We start from the raw sequence: 26,221 nt of genomic DNA, 5'->3' as shown, positions 1-26,221 counted from the left end.
AGCCGGGGACGATAATTATAGTCAATAAATATCAAAACACAACGTCATGACATAATATTGGATTTCCAAAAACTGACTATTATGACCTCAGAGTCGATCAGACATCCCAAACATTCACTAAGGTCAAGGCGACATGGAAGTCAACAATACGTTACTCACCGACTCACTGACAGTCGTGCTGTGAAGTGCGCCCGCGCAGTTCTGTGGTGACGTGCGAAGTGGTATGTTCTTTGTTTATATATTTACGGTGATGGTTATATTATGTGTATTTAAAATGATAGTGGATTTTATCAAAGTGTAATTTATTATTTATGATATTAATTAAATTAAAATAATTAAATCTTGTTAATTTGCTATATATACTTTAATTTATTAATTAATTTATTATTCGACTAAGACGAGAACCAAGTCGAAAAGGTCGAAGAAAGCGGGTTCGATTCCGAGCAACACTAGTTTTTCACTTAATTTGATTTTGTAATTTATCTCATGCTCCACGCAAGAAGAAGTACTCGTGTGAGATGTACTCCCCGTACGGAAATCGCGTGATGGAATATGCTCTAATCTTTCTTTAATAAAGAAGAGAGCAATTGGCCAACACTTGGACGATTTGAATCCATATTTTATTTAAAAGTATTCCTCACATTAAATCAATTTACAATGTTTGATAAATAATAAATTTTATCTTAACGTAAATTCAAATGCATTCATTCAGTGTAGATACATAACAATTAATAGTCAAATTTAAATTCTAATTTCAAATATCTTGAACAATATCTTATTTACATTATAGAGATATAAATTTCTCGTTGTTATCAAAATTCTACCACAAGGAAAAACAACCACCGGCTTTAAAAAGGAAATATCTTGTCTGAGAAGGACCGAAACTCAATACCAATAGAGACATACAATATTAATTATTAAAATATATACAATATTATATGAGTTTGTTAAGTATTCTTCCGGATCGATTGAAAGTTTGAATAGTTCGTGTTAGAACGTGCGTAAAGTTTTTCCCATATTAACATCAATAAATGTCGCACAAATGGTGTGTTTACAAAGAAAAAGAAATTACAAAGGCATTGTATCGGATGCTGAATATGACATCCTATTGGTTGATTTATCTTTCTTTTATTTGATCATCATTTTTCAGCCAATCATAATCGACGCCTATAGGACTATAGCAATCGAAAATGATTAAAAATTAAAGTATTATCATTAAATTATTTACATATATAATTAGTTTTATATTTATACTTACATTATAATAGAAGTTAGGTGTGCTATATCCATTTCTGTACAATGTCTATGCAAAATTTCATGTCGATAGATTGACGGGCTCACTCGCCCTTCAAACCGGAATACAACTATGCCAAGTATTATTAGACATGTACATGTACGTATATTGCTCGCTTGATATTATTGCGTTGATATTATTCACCGGCATCTGGGAACTCATCTCACATAACTTAAACTCTACGAATTTCTCGAAGGAGTTATTGGATCGACGCCATTTTCGATTGTAATATAAAGAAAAGCCAATTCAATACGCTATATTTCTATTCCAAAAGTGTTGTCAAACTTTCGTATTGACTTTCATTCCTTATATTAATCCCATTTGAAGATAAATTCCCGGAGTTTTTTCCTCAACATAATTACATATAAAATAAGACCGCGTTGTCAGTCAGTCATTCAATATTGAACTTTGAGAAACTTTGAAACAAAATTCGAAAAATACTGCACGTAAATGTCCCTGTGATGGACCTTATTAAATAAAAAAATATCTATACTAGATTTCATGATAATCACTGAAACGGTTTCGAAGTCTATTGATCTCAAATACATAATATACGCAAATGACCCGGCACAAATATACACGGGTGCAATTTTTAAATATAGAAAATGTTATGATATTAATATAATTTATACCCAAGAGCACTCACGAATAATAACTTTCTACTAATGAAGAAAATATTTAGAATCGCTTCATTAATTCCGAAGCTTAAGTATGCAGGGGTATATAAACAAATTTTACCATTTTATAATATTAGTACAGACAGATTTGACGACCTCCTTGGTCGAGTAGTGTGTACACCGGTTTTCATGGGTAGGTCACTCCGAGGTCCCGGGTTCGATTCCCGGCTAAGTCGATATAGAAAGAGTTCATTAGTTTTCTATGTTGTCTTGGGTCTGGGTGTTTGTGGTACCGTCGTTACTTCTGATTTTCCATAACACAAGTGCTTTAGCTACTTACGTTAGGATCAGAGTAATGTATGTGATGTTGTCCAATATTTGTTATATATTTATTTATTTATAAAAAAACAAATAAAAATGATTTAAACCCCCTTAATAACTATCACAAAAAATTAAATAAATTTATACACCTAAACATTAGAATTAAATTAAACAATGAATTCTAACAATAATAAACATTGAAAACAAAATACGAAAACTTAAGCTATCAAAATTTTAATTGGATTAATTTGATTCTATTCGATTCGTAATCTTATTTTATTTATTATAATAATTACATTGACAAATACATTAAAAAAAAATTACGCGTCATTAGTATTGAGGTCATCTTTTGTCTCGTAAATGTCACTGACTTGTATGAAATTGTCCCATCATAAGAAATAACGGTTCATGATGAAACGAAGTCAATACTCTGAATGGTGATGAATTAGAACTTTGTCGCATCGGTTCGTATACGAATATGAATAACATTATACGTTGAATGTGTTATATTGATTTGCGACATAGTTGCATTTTTTTAATTACGCAATATTACGAAAAAAATCATGGGGTGTTTCTAAATTAAGATAATTATTCGTTTCAGTTTCTAAATCGTTTTAATAACTTTAATTTAGACCGAGCGATTATTACGTCGAGTTGTTACAAGATAAAAACTACGAAACAAATTTAATGCGAGTCGGACACGCATTTTCCGGTTAATGTTGCAATTCTGATCTTATGACGTGAAATTCATCGCTCGATAGTTAAATTTAATAGAATGTTATGTTATCTGTAGCCGAGACGGCCCAGTGGTTAGAACGCGTGCATCTTAACCGATGATTGCGGGTCCAAACCCAGGCAAGCACCACTGAATTTTCATGTGCTCAATTTGTGTTTATAATTCATCTCGTGCTCGGCGTTGAAGGAAAACATCGTGAGGAAACCTGCAAGTGTCTAGTTTCAACGAAATTCTGCCACATGTGAATCCATCAACCCGCATTGGAGCAGCGTGGTGGAATATGCTCCTAACCTTCTCCTCAAAGGAAGAGGAGGCCTCAGCCCAGCAGTGGGAAATTTACAGGCTGTTAATGTAAAAAAATGTAATTTAGTACAATAAAACCTGTAACTTTTTTTAATTATGAAAATTATAACAATAGTAAATTAATACGTTAAAAATTCGATATATTATATATTGAATCCATTGCAAGTTGTCATTAGAATCGGTTCCGAAGCAAAAATAAACAAACAAACATACAGATTAGGATTTTTTTTAAATGGTTAGAAATGACTGATATTGTCACAGGGAATTGCCTCATAACAATGGTGGGATTAACCTGAGTTCGAGCGAAGATTGCGTCTATTATGATATAAATTACTTATGGGTTTATTACACTTGTAGTCAACCAAAGTTATCTCCATCGGACGTTTAGTGTCCGCGTTACCGTCTTGTACGATAGCACACGAGGAAGGTATCCAGGGGTCAAGGACTTATAATGTAACTTTTCTTGGTAAAAAATAAAAAGTTAATACATACTAATATTAATTAATCATAAATATTAATATTATAAATGCGAAAGTAACTCAATATATAAAAAAAAAAAAATTTACAACATCCACGGGCTCAGAGTTGGCCGTGCCTTTTTTTACATTCTACTTTTATACATTTTGGCGTTTTATATTTTCTTTTTTTTTTCATTTTAAAATAATATATACATAATCCATGATAAATAACATATAAGTAATTCTTTTAATCCTACTGCATCCTACTATTCTTTTACTGCTATCCAGCGGGCCCTGCTCCGCGCTCGATCAGAGAGAGTACAGCCTCGGCGACTCTGATGTCGTGTTTATGTATGGATGTCTTGAAGCATCTCTAGGATGGTCCTTTCTGAAGCACCCGCCGCTCGGCCGATGAATCTACCGATAACGTCGTAACCGTCGTCCGTGTAATAGACACAGGTGTAAGCGTCTAGTGATTGCCACAAGGCTATATGTATGTCTGTTGCTATTTCACGGCCAAAGGACTAAACCGATTTTAATAAAATTTTCTACGAAGCAAAATTGGATTCCAAGGAAGGACATTGACTTTTTATGCCTAACACCTGAAAACCAACCTTTAAAACGCGCTTTATAATAAAAAATAGGACGTTATTGTCCGATGTATTTCACGTATGCAACTACAGTTCAACAGATGCAACTTCAATAATTAAACTGGTTAAAACTCAAATTGAATATAAGTAAAGTAAAATTCTCACCTCAAATACTGCGAGAAATTTAATATGTTATTCTTGTTTATTTATTTTTACAAACATGTGTTTATTTTATTTGTGCTGGCTACCTGCTTACCTACATAAATTTACCTGCAACAATACCAAGAATTGATTGACAGTATGTGATATACTATAGCCAATAGTATTAGCTGGATTACAGGACTTGTAAAGAATATACAAGTGATGTCATAATACTTTGAATGTTTTGATTGACATTTCTTTAAAAAATATCATTGTATATTATTCGAATTCAAATATTAAAGTGGTCCAAGGTCAAGAAAGGTTGAGAACCTCTTGCTTGGAGTATGACTTTATAAATTATAATGACATTTCCTACATTTAGGAATAAATTAAACCTAATGCCGTCTGCAGTCAGTTTGAAATAAATAGACAAAAAGGTTATATACTTGAAAACATAATGTAAACAAAAATACGAAAATCATAAACAAATGTGCGATACAGATTAAGTAATTGACATTATAACTTTCGTTATTTACAGAGTAAAAATAAAAATAACGCATAACGAATTACTATGCAATAAATACACAACAACAACAACAAATCATAAATAAAATAACGTGTACACTCTCGACAGTCTAAAGCGTTATTTACATTATAACGTGTACACTCTTGACAGTCTGAGGCTTAAGGTTTTTTTTTGTTAAATACGTTGTTAACAAATCACGGAGTATATTTTTTGTTAGCGCACACCAAAATCAGTGTAATAAATCTCTAATTGACTCTAAATAATTTACGTCCATTCGCACGGTAATTACCAGCCCACATGATTCTGACCTTGAAACTAAGTCAATTTTATGATAAACAAATAATTGAACAATGTTATTCAAATTAAGGCTATACGATCTTTTTAACAGATAATACCCAAACAATACAAAGTGTAAAACAAAGTCATTTCCCGCGGTCTGTACGGTAAGATCTTTAAAACTACGCAACGAATTTTAATGCGGTTTTCGTCAAGAAACACAGTGATTTAAGGGAAAAGTTTAGGTGTATCTTAAATGCATATTATAGTTGAAAAAAGCCGAGAATTAAAACTTATCCTATCCAGGAAAAAACAAGAATTTTTCTTGTTATACTTCTTCCTCGATATAAAACTTGTATATAGACCCTTATTGACCAGTGTGAAGTCGGAACGGGTAGCAATTATACTCATATTAAAGAAAATATTACCTACCAAAAAACTATCCCTGCTCTAATTTTTTCATATGAAAAACTTTTGGTGGTATTTTTAAAAATATTGGCGCATACATTTGAAAGCAAGTCAGAAAAATATTTTCAACGTTATTAACGTTATTTCATTTAACGTTAAGAGGACTACAAGAGCTAAGTGCCCTTGAGAATCGCACGCACACACTTACAAAATATTTATTATAAGAAAACATGAAACAATGAATTTACAATTAAAATTACAAAAAAATATCTCGTAACGTAATGATGCGGCGAAAAGATCGACACATCTGTATAGCATCAGGCCTCAGCCGGCAATGTCTGTAGTTATGTACACGGCGTTTACGCACACATGCGTACGCATTTTGTTCGAAAATAAGAATATCTGATTTTAAAAAAATCTATTGATTTTTACTAAAAAAGTGACACAGGGGTATAGTAGTATATTGCTTGTAGAATAATCTGACAAAAGACCGGAATTATTGAATGTATATAAGTTTAGTTATTATTTGTTAAAAGATTTTTATAGAGGTGACTTTGTGATTTTTTTCTATCGTGCCAAATTAATTACATCATGTTTTCAAAATAACAAATAACTAGCATGTATCCTGGAGATTATCATATATTTTTTTCATTTGGTTTACTGCATTGGATCATATACTTTTTTGCATTATAAAACTTGCATTTAGCTCATGTAGTCCCCTTAAATTATAGTTCTATTTTAAAAAATATAATTTTTATACCGTCGTATTTGCTTTCTTTTCGTAAATTAAAGTATTTTTGTTTCTAGTTCTAAGTGACGTTTAACGAATAAATAAATTAATTACCTATATTTAACTGTTTCGTTACGCTTGCAATTAAATTCGCTTTCACTTTAAACGACGAGGGAATCAAATTAACGCTGTCAACTGACTAACGAGCTAACTGGCAAATACCTTGCTATTTGTTATGTAGCTCGTTAGTCAGTTACGAGATTTAAAACTAATAGTAACAAATATAAATATATATATTTTATTATTTTTATTATGTCGGTGGGCTTAGTAGCAGTAGGTAGGTACCAACTTTCAAAACATACTCTACCGCCAATCAGCAATGCTTTTTATTTTTTTTGTTCTGGTTTTAATGATGAGCTGTCTCATCACATGCCCAAGATACATCTGGCTTGGTGGGTAGTGTATTGACATTGTAAGATATATAGCCTATTCCAATTGAAATAGGAAAAAAGATAAACAAACCTTAGATTTACGTATTTCATACGATTTGCTATAAACTCAGCTATATTGTGCACTACTAAGATTTTATGATTAATATATCTTTATTTATAATACAAAATAATTACACTTAACTACTTATTTCCACTTTTCATAACGCAATTTTTGCTCAAATATCGTAGATTAACCGCGTCAATTTGCTGTCAAACTTTGGTTTTCCTCTTATGGTTGGAATATCTTTACGGTGCCAGTATCTATAGAAGATGGGGATCTCGTAGCGTCAGGTGGCACATTTCCTTGCCTTCGCGAAATAAAAAAAACAAACGCTAAAGAAAAAAGGAACAGAAGAATTACGTTTGTTTATTTAACCTAAATTTGTTTCTTTATAACTGTGTGGGCTTGTTAAATAGTGTAACGTGAGGTGATATTATCTCGAGTCCAATTGAGAGTAATACGAGATAACATTTTATTGAATAACAGGCATTATATCATGATGTCATACCAAGAAACTACTAATATATGTTACTGTAAAATCACGAATTACGGTAAATCTTAAGATTTTCCAGTAAAACCTAAGATTTATCGATTATGAATGGTAAATGGCCATAAAACTTTGGGATTCGAACTTTTACCATCATACACTTGGTAAATCTTAGGATTTACATGTTAGGTTAGGTTAGGTTGGAATGGTAAAAGTCCGAAAAAGTCGTCCCTTTATAATAAATACTTACATTTACCAACTCATGTCGGTAAATCTTAGGTTTTACTGGAAAATCTTAAGATTTACCTTAGTTCGAGCTTTTACAGTAACATATATACGCTTGTTTGTTCAATTGAGATAAAAATATAAAAAAAATTATACACCTTAATATACAAAATAGTATGTCAGTATAGTTTGGTCTTCTCGTATTGATGTCTTTTCGTTTAAGTTATTTTATTATGTAACATATTTTTCGGTGTGAATGATTTACATTTTAATTAACGTTACAATATAAACCCAGTATGGTTGGAGTGTTGATTTTTGACAGCGGAAAACCACTAGATTTAGAAAACATTGACCACATGGAGTTGTGCCAATTAAAGCGGACTTATGTTCAGTGGATCTTTTCGAATGGATGATATGAACAAATGCAGGATGCATCACATAGAATCGACATAAGTTATCTCAATAATAATAATAATACTAATATCACAATTGAATCTGTAATATGTATTTACCCAAACTAGTATTCGCCTGTGCTGAAAATCGAAAATTAGAGGAAGGAAGACATGAATTTGCATTACGAAATAAGAACAAATTAAAAATTGGTTGTCATAGAGAAAATGGTACTTGTATTAATTTCGTTATTGTTTACAAATTTTTCATTTTATTTTATTAAAAGGTAGGCGGACTGGCGTATCAACACTGGGCACCGATCTTGAGAACTAAGACGTTAAGTCCCTTGTGCCTGGAGCTACACTGACTCACCCCTAGAATACAACAGTACTAATAACATAATAACATAATCAGCCTGTAAATTTCCCACTGCTGGGCTAAGGCCTCCTCTCCCGTTGAGGAGAAGGTATGGAGCATATTCCACCACGCTGCTCCAATGCGGGTTGGTGGAATACACATGTGGCAGAATTTCGTTGAAATTAGACACATGCAGGTTTCCTCACGATGTTTTCCTTCACCGCCGAGCACGAGATGAATTATAAACAAATTAAACACATGTAAATTCAGTGGTGCCTGCCTGGGTTTGAACCCGAAATCATCGGTTAAGATGCACGTGTTCTAACCACTGGGCCATTTCGGCTCACTACTAATATTGTTGTATTACTATTTGGCGATAGAATATCTGATGAGTGAGTTGTACCTATCCAAGCGGGCTTGTACAAAGCCGTACCACCAATTAAAATTAATAAAATATGATGAAATATAAGAATGTTCATATGAGATGGAACAAAATGATGGACCAACACATTCTTATAGAGTCACAAATCAAACTTTGTTTTCGACGTTTCTCAAATAAAGTTTAATTATCCTTTATACTCAAACTCAAACTCAAATTTCTTTATTCAATATAGAAGCATTATAATAACTTATTGGTAGTCAAATTAAAAACTACCACCGGTTCGGAAAAGGAATCACAATATGATGTGATGATAAATATGTTCTTTCAAACACTTTTCAATTGTCATGTTAAAGGATTAAATCGAATTAAGAGTAAAGCCACCTACCACCGGTTCGGTCCGGGTATTACATTCTAATAAATATTTCCACACCTGTCCGGGTTAACGGTGCCTTCATTTACGAACTTCGCACGACCTTTACCCGACCGCCCTTTTGTTAATCCTCTAGATACCTTTTAACTCTTACTAATAATTAAAATATTTTAATTAAATACAATACAAAATACTCTTGTATATAACTTACTCAAAAAAAGAAAGAACTCCGTCATTTATAAACCGTTTTGGATTATTCTCACGTTTGGTCCAATTTAAATTAAAAAAAAAAACACTACCGTTAAGTGTGGAAGAATTGTGTTGAAATCGTTTATGGACTTGAATTTTATTAATAATTTTAATTACCCGTGTATTATTTTGGTATTTTTTTTAATACCAATATATCAATGATATATCATAAACATTCAAAGATTAATCCTCTCTCTTTCGTATTGCATTCGTAACACAATGTCTAAGCAATTCTTTATTGACCTTGTTATGTAAAGGCATCAACGCTATTTGAAATTCACATTTAAATTTATACTTTCGGAATTCCTAACATTCTTCATAAATTCAAATCATTTGTAAAAAAAAAACATTCATAAAAAAGCATATTGTTCAATACAAGATTATATAGATGATAAAAAAGCGTGGAGCTGATACTTGTTGACTTCCAGGCAGGATATATTATATACATATATAATTGTATTTAACTAACATAACTTTGTATTTTAAATGTTGAAAAAGAGTTTCTTGCCGATTCTACTCGGTAGAATCTACATTCCGAACCGGTGGTAGCTTCACTATATTAAATAGTTTGTAAAAAAGTGCTTGGAAAAGCCTACTTGAATAATTCATTTAAATACGAAAAGTAATTCCTAATAATATAAGCAAATTCAGGCGTAAAATCTTAAGCACAAATTACCCAGTATAAACTAGTGTTATTTATGTTTAATATACGATGTCCATGTTTATAATCGATCTCGTACTCAGCGTTAGAGAAAACACAGATAGGAAACCTGCCTGCCTGTCTAGTATGCTATTGTTTATATTCGATTAAGAAATAGTTCTAGGCTATACGGCCTTTGTACATCGCCAATGCGCCGCAAACCCTGGGAACTAAGAAGTTAACTCCCTTGTGCCTGTTGCTACCAACGCAATCACCCTTCCAACTGAATTACGACAGTACTAAGAAGCTCTTTGGCGATATATATATGGAGAGCCGAGATGGCCCAGCGGTTAGAACGCGTGCATGTTAACCGATGATTGCGGGTTCAAACCCAGGCAAGCTACAATTAATTTTTATGTGCTTAATTTGTGTTTATAATTCATCTCGTGCTCGGCGGTGAAGGAAAACATAGTGAGGAAACCTGCATGTGTCTAATTTCAATGAAATTCTGTCACATGTGTATTCCACCAACCCGCATTGGAGCAGCGTGGTGGAATATGCTCCATACCTTCTCCTCGACGGGAGAGGAGGCCTTAGCCCAGCAGTGGGAAATTTACAGGCTGATTATGAAGAATAAAGTATCAGTGTATAAAGTGAAGTGTTTTACTGGTTCCTGAAGTAAGCTTATGTACGACTGCGCGGGTTGTACACCCTACCACTACCTACAATAACTACGTAACCATACGTATTTACCACATATAAGCAGCATTCACGGTTGAAATTCACTTACATAAGTATTTCCGAACCCACACTGGGGCAATAGAGGCAGACTTAACGGGGAGGTTCCTCGTAACAAAAGGGGAAAAGTGAACTTCTCTTTTTAACCTGAAGACGACAGGTCTTTGACTCTCAGTAATGGAAAATTTAAACTTGCATAGACTGTAATTTAACAAATTTAATATAGAAATATGTACGTAAAGAAGTATGAACGATATTTTGTACAGTAACCGTCGTAAAAACAAGGGTACGAAGTTTACGACCCGTACGTTATACGGATAATATACTGATATTGAAGAATAAATATTCTAAGAAGAAGGTCTTCATAGAATATTTCACTATAAGCCAACTCATAAAAGACGTAAGTAGCATCTGACTTCTATTCACGTAGTTAATCGTATTTAGGTATATTATTACAAGCAAAATCGTCGCCAGACAATCTCTTATACATATTTTATAAACTTTTCTGCAAATCGCGTTACTTTTTATATAAGTTTTATGTATATTGACTAAGCAGTTTTTTTTTCAGTTGGTCTATAATAAATCGTGTATTAATTTATTAATATAGTTATTGTTTAAAATAAACCTTTCGAATAAAGGACAGCTACGGTAACATTTAAAGTAAGCGCTGTATAAAAAAACGGACGTAAAAGTAACACGGTAAATGTACCACTGTTGGGCTTAGGCCACGCTGCTCCAATGTGGTTATTGATGGATACACGTGTTCTACCCGTGAACTCTTCCCTCTCTCTCTCTTTCTCTATCTATCTCTGTCTGTATTAAAAATATTTTTTTTAATAGACAGTAAGTACTTGATATTCTTACTTTATTTATATTCAATTGCATCAAAATATTATTACAAAATTCAAAACAGTAAGTTTTATTTCTTAATGTATTTACTTCATTGTGTCAAGAATTGAATATTTTCATATAAATATATTTATGTTCGACAAACACGATGGATTCGAAAGTATACGAAAATTTGTTAAAGAATTAAAGACCATTAATGCAAAATATTACATGTTTATTTATTAGTATTATCGAAATGTAAAAAAAAAAATAATGTAATTCGGATTACTACATACTCTGTAATTAAAATGATTGAAAAAGTTACTACAATTAAGTGCCGGTGCTTTACGATAGAACCTACTTTCCGAACCGAATTAAATTAATTCAACTGCGACAAAAAAAAATGTTTTATGAGCCTATTTGAAAAATAAATAATTTAGTTTTGATTTTGTACAGTATAAATATAATAATTAAAAAGTACGCAATGACAACACAGTTAATATTTCCTCCTGTGTTTGTCCACAGATAAATTAAGAGATGAGTCGCAGTATACCCGGTTGAAACGAAGTTGCTTTTGCTGTATATTATTTATTCAATAACAGACACGATCAAATAAATTGTCAATCAGAATAAAAAAAATGCTATTATAAATTACGTGTGAATTAAAACAATAACATAAATAAATTTAAATAATGTTATATAATAAAAAGGGACAGACGGAAACAGAGGAAAAGGTGGCCTTAGGTATAGGTCGGTAAAATCGGTTATGACTCCGATAAAGATTTTTTCAAAATAAAATAAGATTTGAAAACAAAAACATTCGAAACATGTTAATTTATATATTTTCCTTGATTCAATTTTCAATGAATTATAGTCGTAATTCGACAGGGTACCTGGTACCAGGGTACCACAAGTATTATAAAAAAAATACTAATTAATTTCTACTTACTAATCGCAAAACCAACACCACTAACCACTGATCACTTAGCAAGCTGTTTAGTGTTATGTGTATAAAGTACTTACAGTTTTTAATGAAGCGAATACTGCCTTAGAACTTCATCGTCTCAATTGTGTAATAAAAATGTCAAAAACGTCTCTAAAAAATATATAAATACGACTATTTTAATTTTGAGTTTTGCCTTTATTGTCAAATCATTTAAAAAACCGGCCAAGTGCGAGCAGAACTTGTGCGCGAAGGGTTCCGTATCATTATCAATAAAACGGCAAAAAAAATATGTCTGTTGTATGGGAGCCCCCTTAAATATTTATTTTATTATTATTTTTTTACTATTTATTATTATAGCGGCAACAGAAATACATCATCTGTGAAAATTTCAAGTGTTTTACCCTTTGGGTACGGAACTCTAAAAAGTAACTTAAACTATTTCTAAAAATCAATAAAACTTAATAAGTGCAATTAAAACTGTCATAAATAACAACATTATCACAATATTTAATTATTTCATTCTCAGTACAGGAAGTTACCTTGGTAGGACCTTACTACTTACTAGTCGTCTGATTGCCAACACGTTGTGACTCGTAAAATGGTCAATCGCCATAAGATGCTGGAGGCTGTGCACACATATAAACTTAAACGAAATGTGGTATCTATGAACCAGAAATATTCTCTATATAACTAAAACGTATTTTTTTTTCTTTTAACATAATATCATCTACGTTTAAGAAGTAATTATAGTTTTGTCGAAAGCGGTCTCTCAACGAAACTTCTATCTTCCAAAACACTTTAAAATGTACCCTTAATTAAACTATTGTTATAAAACTTAAGCGTTAAATAAACATTTGTATACTTTAAAGTCACCGTCAGACCAATCTACTTTAATACTCGTAACACGACCCGTGTAGTTTTGTTTCTATCGTATCAATAGCGACATCGAATGACAAATTTAATTTCACAGACAACATTTAAATTTTATATGTTGATAAGAATTAATTAATTTAAAGACAATTTAAATTAAAAAAGTACTGTTCCTACTCTTCCTTTGTATTATATTTACTTATTTAAGAGCTGAACTTAAATTACTCTTATAATAGTTTTTCATGACCTCCGTGGTCGAGTAGTGTACACTGGTTTTCATGGGTACGCCACTCCGAGGTCCCGGGTTCGATTCCGGGCCGAGTCGATGTAGAAAAAGTTCATTAGTTTTCTATGTCTTGGGACTGAGTGTTTGTGGTACCGTCGTTACATCTGATTTTCCATAACACAAGTGCTTTAGCTACTTACATTGGGATCAGAGTAATGTATGTGATGTTGTCCAATATTTATTATTATTATTTAATAATAATTAAAATTTTATATACATAAATAAAATCATAAATAAAACTAGAAACTTCATTGCGTTATACTCGTAAACTTCCTTAATAATATTAAATATTCAAATTTAAATCAATTTCCTTATATATATTTAACACGCTATTGATGTTTAGAAATGTATATTTAAATAAAAAAACAGCGTACATTTTGCTATTGAGAAAAATCATGATGAATAAGACACATGATTTTGAAACTTATTGTAATAGACATAAAGGTTATTTTGGTTTTAGTTAAATGGTATGATCACTTCTGGGCTCTGACCACGACTATAGCATTGCGAGAGTAGACCATTATATTGGGTTACGGAAAAGGGGATTAACAATAAATTACTTAGAAGTTTGATTAATTAATTATATGCATATAAAATATGTTGCTTGCCTTCGATAAAGGTAATAAATATATTTTATTGTTTGCTTGAATATTTACCTAAGATTGATAAAAACGTTTAGATGGATAAATTGTAAATTTAATTTTTCGACTATAAAACTCAGAGCGCCATTTTGAAAAAAATCATGTTTATTGTATGTGTATCAATTTTTATTTTCTTCGTAATAATTTTCATATCTTCATATTGTCTAGATTACCATTTTTTACATACAGACGATTATATCTTTTCAAAAAGATGTGCATAAAAAAATCTTATTTAATTTAATAAGGAGCTCGACGCTTGACCTATCTTTGTGTCTGTGGAGCCTGTGGACATTCCGTAAAAATCCTATACCTTAGGTAGTAACCTACCTATATTAAACAGGTGTTATCAATATTTAAACTGACCTGATGCTAATCTCTTAATAGCTTCGGATCAAGATAACACACGACCTAATCTTGCTGACACGAATTAAGCTCATCTCCGCTATGAATACGGAATAAAATATCCATATTATGTATTACTAGCAAATCTAACAGACTTTCTGTCTGTATATGGCGTGTTACAACGAGATGGATAACATAAAAACATTCATGAAAAAATACATAGTATCCTAAGTGACACCTTTCATAGTCGAATAATGTCGAAGTCAATTAAAAAAAACAAACAATTTCATATTTTTTTTTATTTAAATTTATATTTTAAAAAATCTTAAAAGAATAACACGTCGGGAAGTTTGAAATTTTATGTACCTAAGCGAACACGCCATCTAGCGAAAAATAATTGTTTTACTTTCGCTGGCGACAATCATTTTATTACTTAGCACAGGTTTTGTCTGGAACCAACCAGACAAAGCAAATGGACTAAATACTCAGTGGATGAAGATTGACTCTGAAATTTTAGGCCTATGGAAATGATGGCCGACATGACCTAGAGGTGGTTAGAACGGGTGCATCTTAACCGATGATTTCGGGTTCAAATCCAGGCAAGCACTTAATTTGTGTTCTGTCACTCGGTGAAGGAGAACATCGTGAGGAAACGTGCATGTGTCTAGTTTCAATGAAATTCTGCCACATGTGTATTCCACCAACCCGCATTGGAGCAGCGTGGTGGAATATGCTCCAAACCTTCTCCTCAGAGGGAGAGGAGGCCTTAACCCAGCAGTTGAAAATTTACAGGCTGCTAATGTGAGGAAATGACGCGACAGTTAAAATTGAAGAGAGGAAAGGTTTGTAAGAAGAAAACCCTCGATACCCGTAAACGGACTGGCTAAGGACGTTAGAAAGGCCCCACAGACAATGATATCGATGTTTAGAAATATTTTTTGGTATTTTAATTTTAAAGTGTTTACTTGTACCTTTTGAATAACGCTTTTGAAGATACTTGTGGATTGATGTATAATTTAATTCAATAGAATTTAATCTGGCAATGTCATAAGGTCGGGTTTCAGTTATGTTACTAAAAAAAGATAAATCTTCATTCTACTCACTAATAGTAATATCTTAAAGAGGATTTCAAAAATTCATGCAGTATTCTTCAATACAAAAGCGCTGTCGAGAGTGATTTTAGTAAAAGCTTTTAAAGTTTTTAAAATTATCACGAGACAGTCGAGAATAACTTACAACTTTGTGGTCTATATTAAATACGATCAAATTAGTTAAAAATAAGTAATCATTCTGAAAATTAATATAAACCTTTGTTTTAGCATTTTAAACATTCTCTCAAAAGCCACGTTAAGTCTAATATTTTCGTTTTAGGAGATTCAAGGTCAAAGGTCCCATAATTTATAATTTCGTAAATATCTCGCTTCCTTTGCCTCAAATGATATTTGCATTTATTATAGAAGTCGTGAATTATAAAATTATCTACGATTTTTGTTTTTCATATTTTTTATAAGATTAACCATTTTTGAAATAGATCGCAAAGAATGCGCAACGCTGAGCCGAGCCATGGCATAACTTGACATTCCCAATAAATAGAACGTCGTATAAAGTCAATTATCCGCTATAGAAATTATAATTACGAAAAAAAACGTTAAATATTTATGAAGTTCTTCTTAGTGTTATTGAAATCCTCGTCTATAAAGTGTATAGAGCCAAGCGAACTATGATTTGATATTTAAATTTGAAAAAAAAAAAACACCTCGCCCCAATCCCTGAATACGATATGTGAGTGTCAACGAATCCAGCCTCTTAAGTGAACTATTGCGGCACAAATCTAAAGTTCCGTTTAAAGTCAAGGCGAGGACGTGATAGGATGGCGTGCCGTTTCGTAACTATATCACGATTGATACCTTTAAATAGATCCGTGACGATTATAATAGGAAATATTTCGATAATGGTATTCGGGCTTCGTATATCCGTGTACAATACGAGCGGCTGAACAACCTGTGTATTATATTATCATTCCCAGGCTAGTCTCGTTTAAGTTCAAAGGAAATGTTTTGTAATCGTATTTTAAAAATAAATAGCTCTGTTTGAGTTTGTCGTACAACAGAGGTTTTATATTCATTCCATTTTTAAATAACAACAACGACTTAAGCTGTTTATATTTGATCTGATTCTGTAATTTCTAAAATTTATTCAACCGTGTATGACGTGTTATGGTTGTAGTGCTTTGTACAACCCGTGGTGACCCAAACACTCATGTTATGCTTTTCGACCAATCAGTTTTGTTGTACTCTTGTTTGATGGGTGAGTGAGCTAGTATACCGTTACAAGGGACATAACATCTTAGTCCCGAAGCTTGGTCAAAGTCAAAGTCAAAGTCAAAAATCTTTATTCAATATAGAAGTGTTTACACTTGCTTATTGATTGTCAAAAATCTACCACCGGTTCGGAATTTAGCACCTCGGACCTGAGAAGAACCGGCGAAAGAAACTCAGCGGGATATATATTTTTTTTTAAATTGTTTTCCATGTACAATGATAATTATATTTTAGTTATTTGAAGCAGCCATGACGCATTCATGATTTAATGGATGGTTAACATTTCTTAGACTACTGGTTTGTTATTATTACCATGATGTGACATGTGATTTTTCAGTCTACACCCCTAATTTAAATAATATACATGTTTATTTACCCTTTACGAGTTTATTCAACTGTATTTCTATTAAATAGATAATATATTGATTCAAATTAATATTGTTCATTTTCTGAGTAACAAAATGAGATACATTTTCGTAAATCGGAACTCGTGAATTAGTTCATAGAAAAGTGAGACGTACAAAATCTCAATGTCAGGTTTACGCCCTAGTAAGCGTCAACGGTCTAATAAAAAGTGTCACAACTCACAAAATCAAGGATTTTTTTTTATGTATCGAAAAAATATCAAACGAAAAAACTGGAAGAGTTAAAAACCTGCGCTATGATAAGACTAGTTTTCCATTGAAACGAAATCTTACGCTGAAATATTTATTTCCATAATATTTGACAGCGACTTATGTATATAAGTAATCATTTTACGATCACGTTACAGAAACTACTTAAGTAATAAACATCTTATTATGCTAATATTGTACGTAACATACTTGCTTATTGATAGAGCTTTGTGCAAACCCATTAATAACTCATCAGTTATTTTAAGCACCAAACAGCAATAAATACTTATATTATAGCTAAGACATATTAGTTCTCAAGGTCGGTTGCGCATTGTAAGGAATGGTTAATATTTCGTATAGCGCCAATGTCTATATACCGTAATGAGGACTGACCACCAGTTATATATATATTATATAATATCATAAAACAAAAGAAAGAAAGAATTTGACAAACACATAATTCGAAAATGTTTTACTTTGTAAAAAGTTTCTTTATTAAATTTGTTGTTCTATTTTGTTAGAACTGTCTTATTTTAAATAAATCATTTCTTTCTTTATCGAATAACATGAAATAATTACCAAGGCTTATATTCTAATAGGCTTAGAAAAACATATTAAACAAGATGTAAGATATGTTAGGTTTAATTGTTCTAATTTGCTCTATTTTAAGAATAAAGCCTACACATTCCTAAAGGGCCGAAACACGCCTGCAAACCACTTCTTGTTGCAAGATGTCCATGGGCGATGGTAGTCAGTTTCCTTCAAGTGAGTTTCTTGTTCGTCTGCTACATATTCCATTTTACCATCAACTGTAGAAATAGATTTTCAACCAAAAGAAATGAAAAAGACATAAACAAATTTATATACAATTATGTAATTCGAAATTAATGTCTTATTTATTTTGAAAAGGATAAACGCTAAATGCTTTGCGTCAAATTAATTGAATAAAAAAAAATTATATATAAAACAGGTTGCTGTGATTACAGGCATATAGCTTATTATTAGATGTATAGCATTGAAAAACAATTGTAACTACTGAGTTACTTGAAGGTTCTATTCCGTCGAACATTTTTCGTTCCGCTATCAATAAAATTTATCTTATAAATTCATAACGATACAAAACTGATTTTAAACGCTTATTGACATAGAGTATAATTTTGATTTATATATATATAACTTAAAACTACAATAAAGTATAGCCTATCTGTATGACGTGAGCCTTAAATACTGAAAGGAAAAAGAATGTCGAGAAACTTTTCCCAAAGAATATTGAAAACGATTTTTTTTTTTGGTCTAAGGCAAAGGAATTTGAGGACGACTCTTAATAACTCACTTTAAGAGTTCACATATTTTTTGTATTACCTAATATGTCAGCTATAATAATAAAACAAGTAAAGTCAATAGTCTTCCATCTTAAGGCGAATGTTTGCACTATAATACGACCAGTAGAGGTATTCCGTAAGAAAAAAATTCGGAACTCGTCCTATAACACGAGCGTAAAATTTCAGAATGTTATATGCAATATTAGTGAGTCGATTGTCAACAACGTTTTACGAGTGAGTTACGAAGTGAGTTCTTACAGAATAACATTGCTGGTCATTTTTATAATCACGATGTTTGATTTTTGTAAGCACTTTATAGACGAGATCATAATCTTCAGCCAACTATAATTATTTGGTTGACTAAAAATTTTACATACATTTAAACCAACGTCAGTGTAAGTACTAAGATTATATTTAGTACTAGCTGTTGCCCGCGGCTTTGCTCGCGTGGAAGTTGAACATATTTACAGATTAACTTAAAATATTACGTAAATTTATGACCTCTTTGTGTGTATTTCACCCCGTAGGGTAGAATATCTAGTAAAACTTAAATACGTATCTACACATTTTATCATTAATCAGTACCCCCAAAAAATAAAGTATCATGTTTCTAACTTAGAAAATGACCAACTTCGATACAAATTTTCAACACTTAGGGGTAGAATAATTTTATTTTAAAACTGTGATAACTCCGAAGATAGTCAATGATATCTGATGATGTACGGCCATTTTTTTTTTTAAATTAATTACTAGCGATGAATTACATATTTACCTATTTACATAAAAATGAATACCATTTTTATGAATATAACTTCGCAAATAATGCATTACTTTCGAATAAATTTAGAACATATGACATATGCCTTCGTGGACGTTTTTTTAGAACTTTTTAAGTGGGTCAATTTATCATACAGATATCAATTTCTAATGGAGAATTTAAGTTCTCCAACCTGTGATTTATATTAAAAAGAGGATAATGAACATAATTTCCTAGTGGAATGTATCCGAAATGTTGCCAGGAGACAGGAGTTGACGTGCTGTTTCCATGTAAATTTAAAGGATATCGTCGTTTTTCAAAGCGCATTGTCTGGACCCTACTCAGATATGGCCAAAACGATTTATCATTTTAAATTAAAATAAGTTGTAATTATAAGGTTATCATTATGGTTGGAAAAGTTATTAAGGGAACGATCGGACTCAAATTGAGCTTCATCGCTGAAAATTCCCAAAAACAATGAAACACCAACAGGCAATGTGTCTTAATAAAATCCTGTTCATCTAATTTTAAATTTGTTTCGAAAACAGAAACTCGCGTTTATCACCTCACTTGTACCGAACGCTGTTACTAGTTTTCATAAGTACAGTTAACATGGCAGAGAATTTTGCTTTATATAAATGTTTTTAAAAGACCCGACGGAATCGTGAAGAAAATGCTGAGTTTTTTTTTCATTATAGAATTCATTATTATAGTTTCAAAGATTAGTATACGAATAAGTTCTTTAAATATTTTTATTGATTCACTGCAATAACATATTATATATTATTTTTTATTAAATCATTTTTTCCAATGAAGACTACTGTGATCTTGGATTGAAATATCCAAGAAAAAAACTCACAACTCGGTCATAAAATATCAGAAATAGATAATCGACTTTGACCACAATAATTCCAAGAATATATGCATCAATATCTCAATAAATCGAAATTTTGCGGTCGGGTCGAGAATCACTGGTCAAGTTTATTCTTTAAGCAAACTTAACTGCATTCTGACTAAACTGTATTCATAATTTAGTCGATACGGGTTGGTAGCTAGAATTTGATGATTTTCCCATGACTACTGTTATCAGACGTTTCCCAAATTTGTATGGAACTATCTGTGAATCCTACCTACTAATAATTACCTCATAATGTATCTGAAATTGGAGAAGGTGATAAGAAATTATCACTATATATTAAAATATATTTCCATGGTCGTAAAAAGAGTTACAAAATAATCTTCATGTATTTAAATTACGTAAAATGTCTAAAGATAGAATCTTATTCCTCAGGTTCAGGATGTCTCCAGCAGCGTCGTTCGCAGAACGATGGGCTCGCGACAACCTGACAAGAGAAGCATCACCTGAAGAGATCCTGAACTTGGAACTTTTTCCTATCACCTGTGATGGAGATGAGGCAGAAGCTGCTAAAAGAGCCAGGAGATACTACACATCTAGAGGACCCGGGGGACTATCAGATCTCTGGCATAAGCGACACCCAGACGATGAGGATATCCTGTCTAGTTGTCAAGATGTGTAAGTATTTATTTAATTTAGTGTGTCATTTAATTTATATATATAAGTCCTACGTCAATTATGCTAAGGGAGAACTTGCAGAGAATAGGAGCTAGTGGAAAAAACCTTGTCAAAGAGCTTTAGAGGCTACAAGACCAAGAGTGGTTGTTTAATTAGCCTCCAGTGAATACAGCTCAATGTTTCCATATTGTCTAATCTATATACCGCAATACATGGATAAGATAAGAAAAATATTGACACCCATACGTCTGTATAACTCTATATGTGATATAAAGTTATCAGACATATGTCTGACATGAATATTGACACGAGTCTCATTAGCTCAGTGGCTAATTTTAACATCAACTCTTCCCGTCGTGTCCGATTTGCTTTTCCATCGGATTTTGATAGTGCCGGAATATAGACTAAATCTGTGTTTGCACGCACACTAGTGCACTTTAATACGTCCTACGTGACTAGTCTTCCTTGGGATGGGCCGCTGTGGCCAGACGACATCGTCATACATCTCTCATCATCTCATAAATTCTTTTGAAATCTTCTATAAAGATGCTCTACATTGAAAAATGTTATCTAAATTTAAAATCATATAAGGTTTCGCTTCAAACTCTATAGATTGCGTCGAATATATGAACGCTGCAGTTACTCGGACGGAGAGCTCCATTGGCAAAGCATATCAGATGCGATATCTCGATTAAAATTATTTTTATTTTAAACGTCAATAAAAATAAAATATCCTATATCAATTATTCAATAAAATTAAAACATACAAAGATAGTATTGTTTTAGCTTCTTGTCATATAAATAAAATAAAAACATTGACATTGACGACCTCCGTGGTCGAGTAGTGTGTACCGGTTTTCGTGGGTACGCCACTCCGACTTCCCAGGTTCTATTCCCGGCCGAGTCGATGTAGAAAAGGTTAATTAGTTTTCTATATTGTCTTGGGTCTGAGTGTATGTGGTACCGTCGTTACTTCTGATTTTCCATAACACAAGTGCTTTAGCTACTTACATTGGGATCAGAGTAATGTATGTGATGTTGTCCAATATTTTATTTATTATCAATGAATTATGAAACACTAACACAGTTAATATTTAATAATTTCAGATACATAGTACCATTGCGCACACGCAGCGTCGGTGGTAAGCGAGTGACCATCGTTTGCTTGCCCGCGCCCACGGCCTTGGACCGGCCTTTGTCTGCAAGAGCTTTGTTGGCGAGGTGGCTTATGATATTAGACATAAGGTAATTTAAAACTGTTTAAAATAAACCTGAGATCCGTTATATAAGCTTTTTTAAATTTCTGGAATGTATTCTTAAAAAAAATTAAAGGAATTGTATATATGACGTCAAATATGACGAGTATTTTCCCAAAGTTTATGTTACCTTTTTACAATTGTTCTTTTTTTGAAAAAAGACACAGTTCAACATTTCACAAATAAAATGGCCCTGATTTGAATTTCATAATTTCTTAGAAGTATTTGTAAAACTATTATCAAATAACACTAAAAATAATTTAAATCTTTTTTTGGACAATGTAGTACTCAAGTACTTTTATATCTACATGTGAATTTAAACGATATAATTTTTTTTCTCTATCTGACACTTAGAGAATAAAATCGTTGATAAACGTCGATTTATAAGACATCCTCTTGATTTCTGTTTGACAGAAGACATGATGAGGAAAGTAATATGTATCATCAAGCACAAGTACCAAACCACCACCTTCCAAAAACACACATAGCACAGATTCAACGATCAAACCTTCTAGTTCCTAATATTTGAACCTGTGACACATTCATAAATGATATAAAATCACATTTTCATGGGTACCATTAAAGCCAAATATTAAATTTCTATCTACAAAGGTTTTACTCAATATAATTAAAAAAAAAAAACTCTTGAAAAGTATTCATAGTATGTAGGTTAAGAATTGTAACAAGACCATACTTGCAATAACAATATTTGTAAAAGCAGTTACTTGAAGAGTAGCGTGTTCTTCTCTTTATGTCGCCGTTACAAAAGAGTAAAACTTTCCTTATTATCAAAGTTTCTCCAGCTGTATATCTGTATCATTGTTATGGTGTAAAAACTTTCACAAGCGCGACTCCAAAGATATCATCTTACTAGCTGAACCTGCGGCTTTATCTGCGCGTAATTTATTAAATTTTATCTACAGCGCACAAACCGTCACCCCCATTTTACCCCTTGAGGGGTCAATTAAAAAAAGTAGTTTATATTCTTCCCCGGGACACCAATTTTATATAAATTTGTTCAGTGGTTTAATTGTGCAGAGGTATCAGACAGAGTTAATTTCGCATTTATAAAATTAGTAAAGAATAGAACACTGAAAGATTTTATAGATAATACATCCTTTTTCCAGATTACGTGAAGATCCAACTCCTGGAGAAGAAATAGTGTTCATAGATGTTTCTGATTTGCAACCATCGCATCTTAAAAATCATTTCCGAGGTTCATATTGGAAAGACTTTATGCGGTGTATGAAGGTAGGCAACTTTATATAAAAGCAAAAGTTTTAATTATGCTCCTGTGTTTCTGTCACGAGCATTCCTTTCACAATATACTTTTGCTAAAAGTTTTTTGCAGGCGCCAGAAATAATAATAATATTATTTAATTGTAAGTGTTTTTTCTCGGAATGGCTTTCAAATAAATGAGATTTCCAGCATTCAGTTAGAAGACATTCCTTTCAACTGTTCGTTATTTAAAAGGTCCTTTACATTACATAAGCAACTCGTAGTAAGTAGAATATTTGATGTCCATATAGGCACTTGCTATTGCTCCAGCTTTGAATGCAAATACTTTGGCCCGGGATTCAAAGCCCACGTCTAATCAATAAAACGTTGTCCGGTAAAAATAAAAGTACGGAGTTTAGAAATTGGTAGTGTTCACACTCCCGCGCCTCGCAAGGCACGTAAGACGTTTAACCTAATTGTCGTCCCATGAAAATAAGATAATGAGTTCATGGAGAGTGCTCCCATTACTATATAGTAGATAACCGTGGAGATCATGTTTGCTAATCTGGTTAAATCACTTCGCTTTTGTCCTATTGACATAAAAAAGAAAGAATGTCAGGTATGAATTTAACAATGACTTAAATTGAACATATTATCGAAATAATTTTACTTGGGCTTTGTGCAAGCTCGTCTGAGTAGGTAACACCCACTCAAGATATATTCTACCGCCAAGCAACAGTAGTATTGTCGTGTTCCGGCTTGAAGGGTGAATGAGAGTGTAGCTACAGGCACAAGACGTATCTTAGTTCCTAAGGATTAATATTCTTACAGCGCCATTGTAACCATCAGGTGGTCCTTTGCACATCCGCCTGACTGTATCATAAAAAATGTATTATATAAGTTTAAAGTAAGAGAGAAGGACAAGAAAATGTCACCAGCTTATTTCTACTTTCGTAAAACTGCCAATGTTGGCGTTTTATTAGTTAATTTCTCCCTTTATTAGTCAATTTCGTCCCTTTATTTTATTGGTTAATTTATTTTCAGAGGGCTTACCCTACCCGGTTTACCGAAGTACACGTAATTAACACGCATCGTTTGAAGGCCATGTCGCTACTGCTCCTGCATATCGGGTTGTACCCATGGCGACGCAAGATTGTCCACGTTCATTCGCACGCGGAACACATCAACGAAGCAATGGGCGTGGACTTCTTCGCTGTTGAAGGTCTACCGTACGAATATGGTGGTAAGACTGGAGCTATGAAGGACTTGAATGGTGAGTGTAATTTGAAATGTTATGTAACACGTGGCAACCGCAAGCAATTTCTTTTAAAATAATAATTATATTATATCACATTATTACCTTAAGAAAACTAAAACAGAAAAACTGATACTTAATTGTCACTACCCCCAATTTTATTCCAAAAGTCAAGCTGTAAAAAATATTAACGTACAAATATAACCTAATGTATGCCCTTGTGTCTATGAAAAAATGTTTGGTTATTTGAAAAGAGCAGCTATGAAAGTTTCTTGCCATCTCTTCTCGCTGGAGGCTGCTTTTTGAAACAGTGGTAGATTTGAAATATTGACGGATAAAAAATGGTTTAATGTAAAGTTTATCGCGGTGAGAGCCTTTATCTGAAATCAGAACCAATACAAGTGTATTTAACATATTGATTTGATGATAAACTAGGCGTGTACCCGATGGAATATCCCATCGGTAAGGTTGGTATTTTACTAACAAACAGAAGCTAAAACATAGATATATATGTTTCTAATTTAATAAATGACGAATTTCGATACAAACTCTCATCCTCGATTTAACCTCCTAAGAAGATTTTTTTTTTCTCTCAGTGTTTCCTACGATCCATAAGGCATTGTTATACAAAATTTTATCCCGTTAGAGACTTAGACTATGAATTGTATGTATTTATATTATGCATTAATACTATCCACCGAAGTAATAGTAAAACAACTAACAATGACGTTGTAATGAATTTTATTGTACTCCACAATTCTAATTTATTTCACCTCTAAATATCTTAAACAACATTATTTTAATCTATTACAGATGAATGGACTAAAAAGCTGCTATTAAACTCTAAGTGGCTGCAATTAGAAGAACGTAAATACTATGAAACCGAACTAAAACCGGAAATCAAATACCGTACACGACACAAGAGCGTCCGGAATCTACACAGGAATGCGTCATACGACATGCTTACACGCACACATTCATACAGGTCACTACATAGACAAGGTGATTTGGATGAAGAAATACACGGTGATTATAGGACTTTGAAAGTGGCAGACAAACAGTTCTATGTGTGATATGTTAGTTTTTACTTCTTTGACAAACTTGGGATCTCTATTGTACGTGACTTTTCATTCTGTTCTCCATAGATAGATGAATATGCTAGAAATGGCATTAATTGTTTTTCATTTATATTTTTATTGAATATGAAAAAAATGTTTTCATTACCATCTGCAATTTCCGGAATTATATGTGATAACTGATTAAGGTATATTTACAGTATGATAAATTATCTGATCGACTT

At 32.3% G+C, this 26,221-nt stretch overlaps 2 protein-coding genes across 2 annotated transcripts in view; both read left to right on the top strand.

Moving 5' to 3' along the window:
* LOC113396880 (alpha-tocopherol transfer protein-like) overlaps window positions 1–26,221 on the top strand; it is a 171,000-nt gene that overhangs the window by 64,810 nt on the left and 79,969 nt on the right. The window lies entirely within an intron of this gene.
* Window positions 113–26,079, top strand: LOC113396885 (uncharacterized). Its single transcript, XM_064218305.1, has 6 exons — window positions 113–221; window positions 20,949–21,191; window positions 22,299–22,436; window positions 23,575–23,698; window positions 24,711–24,939; window positions 25,735–26,079. The coding sequence occupies exons 2-6, from the start codon at window positions 20,956–20,958 to the stop codon at window positions 25,992–25,994; spliced, it is 987 nt and encodes a 328-aa protein (XP_064074375.1). The 5' UTR covers window positions 113–221; window positions 20,949–20,955; the 3' UTR covers window positions 25,995–26,079.

The sequence above is a fragment of the Vanessa tameamea genome, chromosome 21 (assembly GCF_037043105.1).
Source record: "Vanessa tameamea isolate UH-Manoa-2023 chromosome 21, ilVanTame1 primary haplotype, whole genome shotgun sequence".
Lineage (NCBI taxonomy): Eukaryota > Metazoa > Arthropoda > Insecta > Lepidoptera > Nymphalidae > Vanessa > Vanessa tameamea.
This window is presented reverse-complemented; position numbering and strand designations above follow the sequence as displayed.

Excerpts from the sequence above, each read along its gene's own strand:
- LOC113396885 (XM_064218305.1), top strand. The coding sequence starts at position 20,956 with ATGTCTCCAGCAGCGTCGTTCGCAGAACGATGGGCTCGCGACAACCTG. Across the intron at positions 23,699-24,710 it reads ACTTTATGCGGTGTATGAAG|AGGGCTTACCCTACCCGGTT; the intron begins GTAGGCAACTTT and ends ATTTATTTTCAG. Across the intron at positions 24,940-25,734 it reads AGCTATGAAGGACTTGAATG|ATGAATGGACTAAAAAGCTG; the intron begins GTGAGTGTAATT and ends AATCTATTACAG.